Source organism: Henckelia pumila, chromosome 2 (assembly GCF_033568475.1).
Source record: "Henckelia pumila isolate YLH828 chromosome 2, ASM3356847v2, whole genome shotgun sequence".
NCBI classification, from domain to species: domain Eukaryota; kingdom Viridiplantae; phylum Streptophyta; class Magnoliopsida; order Lamiales; family Gesneriaceae; genus Henckelia; species Henckelia pumila.
The window spans coordinates 129744345-129750975 of record NC_133121.1 but is presented as its reverse complement, the minus strand read 5'-3'; the positions used below and the strand labels follow the sequence as shown (position 1 = coordinate 129750975).

The window sequence follows — 6631 nt, the reverse complement described above, 5'->3', positions numbered from 1 at the left end:
AACAAATCATATTTTATCAAATTGTTCTAGTAATATTCATGATTTTAATAAATTATTAATTTATAATAGTAAATATTAACGATCTAACGGAAAAAATTATTTATCTCGTAAGAAATTGTCATAATTTTCTGTAATGCATTTTGTTTTATTTCATCTTCATCGTTCCCATTTACACTAGTAAATCAAATCTGTGTGATCATATCAGGATTTTGATTTCGATGCATGAAACAGATTGACAGTTTTTGCTGCATTGGTCGTATCACGATAGCTGTAATGCCATTGCGTTCGAGTGTGCGTGAATTCAATTAGCTTGAGTTTTTCCAGGGAGGATTTGGGTCTTCGGAACAGCGAAAGATCAATGGGTTTGATTTCGGGGATGTTTATGGGCTTGCTCTTCGGGATCGCGTTGATGGCTGGTTGGCGGGAAATGATGCGCTACCGTGGCGGAAAGCGTATTGCGAAGGTTCTTCCATATTCTGTTTGAGTTGGCGATATAATTTCTGTGTAAATGATGATAATAGAATTTATAAGTGTTTTGGAGCTTTTCAATTTCGTGTTTTCTTTTTTCCAATTCATGAGCATAATGCACAGATTTTTGTTGATTGCACTTGATTCTTTTCACAATACATGTGCCTTGTTGAGTAAGCAAATCTGGTGCAATGATTTATTGACTGTATTTGAGATTTTTTTATTGTGTGGGCAGGCAGCTGATATTAAATTACTCAGCTCACTGAACAGGGATGATCTGATCAAAATATGTGGTGAAAACTTTCCAGAATGGATATCTTTCCCTGTTTTTGAGCAGGTTAGGATATTTAGATGTCTTTTGTTAGAACATGCTTGCCAATTTTGTATTCCTTTGGTTCCCTGATATTAGCTTTCATGTTTTCGCTTCATGAAATTTGTATACATAAGAATGTTCATCCTTCTCCTTCTTGGGTATGTAGAATTGGTTGTTTTTTATTCAACTTATCTAGCTCAGTTTATTCTTTTAGGTTAAATGGCTGAACAAACAACTGAGCAAAATGTGGCCGTTTGTTGCTGATGTAAGTTCTCTTGTTTCCATAACAAGCCAGGAGTTAATTAGTGCTTATGATCATGCTCCCTTCATTCGAATATGTATGACAAGTTTGATTTCATGGCGATGTGTGTCTTGAGTTTTACAGGCTACGAGATTGTTATATTCACATCGCCATATTTGTTGGTTGCTTTTTTGTCAGGCTGCGGAGGCTGTGATCAAAGAATCTGTTGAACCCTTGTTGGAAGAATATCGACCCCCGGGGATTACTTCCTTGAAGTTCAGCAAACTGTCTCTTGGAACTGTGGCTCCAAAAATTGAAGGTCACTATAGGACAAAGTTTTAGTGTACCATGTGTAAAGTTTTTTTCCTTGCAACCATTTATTTTGTCCTCTCCGATGGCTTTAATCACTGGGCAGAGCTTACATTCTTCCTGTTTGATTTTTGTTCTGTTATGGAAGTTCCATTCTCCAATTAACCTATTTACTTTTTCATTTATCAAACATTGTCTTGAAGATGTTTTTCCCTATTGATTGTCTTATCTATGACCTATGTTTCTTTCGTTAGATTTAAATTATTTTACATTACACAGGGATTCGTGTCCAGAGCCTTAAAAAAGGTCAAATCACGATGGATATAGACCTCCGATGGGGTGGTGATCCAAATATTGGTCTGGCTGTTGAGGCTGCACTTGTTGCTTCCATACCCATTGAGGTTTGGACGCTAATCGCATAATTGAATCCAACTTATGTTCTCCGCTGCTGTTGCAAATTTTGTTGCTGCTGTAGATTATTTTTGTTTTTTTTTCGAGCTGTTATTAATGCTTTTGTTAGATGATGAACTTAACACAGCACTATCTCTTCTGTGTCATTTTCAGTTGAAGGATCTTCAAGTTTTTACCGTAGTTCGTGCTATTTTCCAACTTGCAGATGAAATTCCTTGCATCTCTGCAGTTGTTGTCGCTCTGCTTGCCGAGGTACACATTTAGATTCCACATCAGTTATCTCATAGTTGTCTAGGATGAAATGAATATAGAAGCCACTAAACAAGTTATGCAAAATAGTACACAATACTTTATTTTTCAATTATCTTTGTTTTTCCTCATCCATTCTTTTTTGGCATGATTGAACAAATAATGCGGTTTGTGATCCTTCATGTTATTCAGCCAAAGCCAAGGATTGATTATACTTTGAAAGCTGTTGGTGGAAGTTTAACTGCAATTCCTGGGCTTTCAGACATGATAGATGTAAGTTTGTATACTTTTGTCAATGAGATTTTTGTCATTTTACCTGGACTGATTTTATTTTTCTGTTCTGTTTCGTTTTCCTGTAAGGATACCGTGAATTCTATCATAACAGATATGCTACAATGGCCCCACAGAATTGTTGTTCCTCTTGGTGGCATGCCTGTAGATACCAGGTGAATCCTTCTGCCAATTTTACTCTTCACTTTGAACTGTCATCCTTATCCTATTGAAACTCATGTACAATTAACGTGGGGAATTAAGATGCCTCTGTGCAAGTCTTGTTTTTTGGGTATCAGAAAATCCATTTCATATTCTTGGATTGGCTTGGTCCAATCAGCTGAGTGTTTAATGTTTATTCTGAATCTTTGCAGTGAGTTGGAGCTTAAGCCAGTGGGAAAGGTTACAGTAACTGTCATGAAGGCAAACGAACTAAAAAACAAGGAGTTGATTGGAAAATCTGATCCCTATGCTGTTGTGTATGTCCGTCCATTGTTTAAAGTCAAAACTAAGGTTATAGAAAACAACCTGAATCCTGTCTGGAATCAAACATTTGAGCTAATCGCTGAAGACAAGGAGACCCAATCTCTAATTATTGAGGTTTTAATCTCTCTGCTTTTAGCTTCTCTCCAAATTATGGTTTCTTAAGACTGATCAAGCAAAACTCCTTGGTTTTGGTGAATCGAGTTAAAAATTATACTGGATGTAGTGCAATTGATTGAAATTCATGCATGGTTGAGTATTAAATAATTTCATCCTGTAAGCATTGTTGAATCTGTATACAGACTCATATTTGGATGTTCAAATTTTTTTTTAATGAAATATAACATAATTATATGATTGTGTTCTTTGGTTGTGACTCTCTATGAGTATGTAACAAGGTTGCGTCCCAACTATTTGGTTTGGTCTGTATGTGACACGTGAAAACTGCACGTGCTTTGCTTACTGAATTTGTTGATCTTTAATGTAGCAACAATATCTTTGCCTGCTGAATTAGTTGGCTTCAATACCATTCAATCAGATTAAATGATTATTCTTTCCTTTTATCTTATTATCATGTATATACATCAGCTAATGAACTCCTTTAATTTCTTGAAGATGATGCCCTTTCTTTAATGTGACATATATTGTGTGGCAGTGATTTGTTATTCTCTAGTCCTGGCATTATTTAGATCTGTCTACTTCTCCATGCTTCATTCAGCACTTTTCATTTATTTTTCATTGATTATTTCTCTCTTGATCTGAATTATGAGTCACGAAATTATCTAAGAAATGTTTGGCGAGTTCATCAGCTTCTGTATTCCATTGAACTCCTCTTCAGTGTATGTTGCTGTATAATTGTCTTTAAAGCTGCATTAAGTGAATGGCCATTCTTGTTTTTTATCCTGTATTTCACAAACAGGTTTTAGATGAAGACATTGGGCAAGACAAGCGATTGGGCATTGTGAAGTTACCTTTAGTAGAGCTGGAAGCCGAGACAGCGAAAGAGATTGATTTAAGTCTGCTACCATCACTTGATATGCTTAAAATCAAAGATAAGAAGGATCGAGGGACGGTTACTATTCAGGTATGCACTTTGTAATTTGGATAGAAAAATCTGGCAGATGAATTCGTATTCATCTCTACTTTATGGAAAGGATAAACACGGCTTGTTAGATAAATCCATTATATGCTCTAATAAATCTGATATAGGAATTGTTGGAAAGATGTAAATAACTTTACAAGACTCTGTCATGCGTCTCCAGTGTAACATTCAGAACTTAAAAATGCAGAGTAGTAACCAGGTAGTGGCTCAACTTTTCAGGTGTCATATCATGAATTTAACAAGGAAGAGCAGCTAGCTGCCCTTGAAGAAGAGAAGAAAACCTTGGAAGAAAGAAAGAAACTGAAAGAAGATGGAGTTATAGGGAGCACTATGGATGCCCTGGATGACGCGGCCTCTGTTGTCGGTTCTGGAGTTGGTTTGGTGGGCACAGGTATTGGTACCGGAGTGGGACTCGTGGGAAGTGGTTTGGGTGCTGGAGTTGGTATCGTCGGAAGTGGATTCGGTGCTGTTGGTACCGGCCTTACCAAAGCTGGAAAATTCATGGGACGGACAATCGGCGGGTCTAAGAGAAGTGGATCCACAACACCAGTAAACTCCATCCAAGAAAATGGAGGTGCAAAGCCTCTACCTACTTGATCATGTGCGTGAAGCGGGTAAGGTTTGCGGATTTGATCTGTCATTTGGTTTGAAATCTCTGCATGAAACTCGTTCTGATTAGTTTCACGATTCTTATTTTTCTTGATTGCTTTTCTCGCATGTGATGAAAGCATCTGTTCGTTCTTTAGTCCATTTTTTCGGGTATATTCGATGGTTAAATTCAATGAGAAATTTATGAATTTTGTTTTCTAACTACTCTATGTGCTTTTTATTTGGAAATGTTACTCAATTCTCTCTCTGTGCTTTTTTTCAAAACAAAAGAGAGAGGTTTGATACTTTGATTCTATCTTTACTATAACTTAATTAATATATAATAATTAAACTAAAATTTTAAATACTATTGGTTATATAATATAAACTTTAATCATAATTGTATTATTTTTTGTGAAAAAGTAAAAATTTATGGTAAAAAGTAAAAACTCCAAAACTCAAAATATATCAAACTCTACACTTCACAAATTTTTCTCTCTCAATTCAATTGTATTTGAAACGACCCTAACTCTCTAATAAATAAATATGCGGAAATTTTTTTTTTTTTTTTTATACTACTAAATAAAATATGTACATATATGCCCATACATATATGCACAGAATAAAATAATTAAAATAAATACACGACTAAATAAATAAACAATTTAAATACTTAAATAAAATGCATTCTTTGAAATAATTAAACATCTGAGTCAACCCTAGAATTAAAAATATACTGCATAAATAAAATAAATAAAAATGTGCATGCACTAAAAATATTTAATAAAATATCCAAAAACATCAACCCTTAAAAATATTCCAAATGTATCATATGACATCATGTACGGTGACTCAGAGGCTGTCACGGTCACGGGGCTACTGCAGCACTGCTCATACATCCTCACCACCGGTAGGAGTAACCTGCTCCTCTACGTACTCACTTGCACCATATCAGTGTAGTGAGCCTAGAGGCCCAACATGCATACTAACAAGGGTTTAAAATAATTTAAAACAATTTAATACTAATACATACATATACATGAATGAGCATGCTTAAAAATTTCATAACATAACTTACTTAAATAAACATAAATAACATAATACATAACATACATACTTGAGTTGTTGAGCATTTATTTTCTTAACATCGAATGGTTCTATCCGTAAGTGTGACCCATAGTGCGACTGATCAGTCTAAGAAACCATCGTACGAGGCTGGTGGCGAACCACCCATACATAAATGGCAGAAAACTGCCCATACATAAATGGCAGAAACTGCCCATACATAAATGGCCACACTACTTCAATTTCCACCTAAAATATTTATTTGCTCAACCATAGAATTTCAATCATAGCCTAAAAATTGATTTCATGAATGCATGTACTTAAATAAATTGTGTGTCCTTCATTTATATTTAATTTAATTTTCTTACTAACATATAAATATTAAAATAACTTAAATGCATAAAAATAATTAAATATATAATCAGGACACATGCAATTTTCTCATGGATGGTTCTGGACTGCTGGCCCTACACTCAAGCCCATTAACTTAAATCTGGCCCATTAAGCCCAATAACTTAAACTTTAAGCCCAAATTAATTAATCTAAGCCCAATTAAATTAATTAAGCCCATTAAAATTACACTAAGCCCAATAACACTTAAACTGGCCCAATGGGCCCAAAAATCCAAAGACTGGCCCATTAACTTTTATGGGCCCAAAAGCCCATAAAATTAATGGACTAACTTAATTAAAATTTTAAAAGTTCAAATAAAATTATTTGGGAGTCCAAATAATTTTATTTTAATTTAATTGACTCAATAACCCATTAATTCATAAAATATTTTAAAAATAAAAAGACTCGAGCCCGGCCCACCAAACCCGGACCCGAACCACCTGACCCGACCCTAGACCTATTCGACCCGACCCGGACACCCAGACCCGACCCAGGCCCCTAAACCCAGCCCAACCCGATGCCCCCCTCTCCCAATTGCCCTCGGCTGCGTGCAGCAGCCCTTCAAGGGCTGCTGCCGCGCCAGTCCGGCCACCCCTGGCCGGACCATCGCCGGCAGGACCCTCCCAAGGTCCTGCCGGACCTAACCTGCTCGGAGGTCCGACCCCATGCACGTCCAACCATCGAGCCGAAGCCCTACATCTCCAAACCCTAGACTGTCTCGGCCGTGCACTTGGCTGAA

The 6631-nt window shown here is 36.3% G+C and overlaps 1 protein-coding gene across 1 annotated transcript; it reads left to right on the top strand.

Annotated features, from left to right (window-relative positions):
* The first annotated feature begins 212 nt into the window (after positions 1 to 212).
* LOC140884126 (calcium-dependent lipid-binding protein-like) lies at positions 213 to 4597 on the top strand. The gene is made up of 11 exons (XM_073290800.1): positions 213 to 463; positions 704 to 805; positions 996 to 1046; positions 1221 to 1341; positions 1611 to 1732; positions 1896 to 1994; positions 2184 to 2264; positions 2352 to 2437; positions 2636 to 2861; positions 3664 to 3828; positions 4066 to 4597. Exons 1-11 carry the CDS (start codon positions 359 to 361, stop codon positions 4441 to 4443), a joined length of 1536 nt encoding a protein of 511 aa, XP_073146901.1. The 5' UTR covers positions 213 to 358; the 3' UTR covers positions 4444 to 4597.
* Positions 4598 to 6631: the final 2034 nt, after the last annotated feature.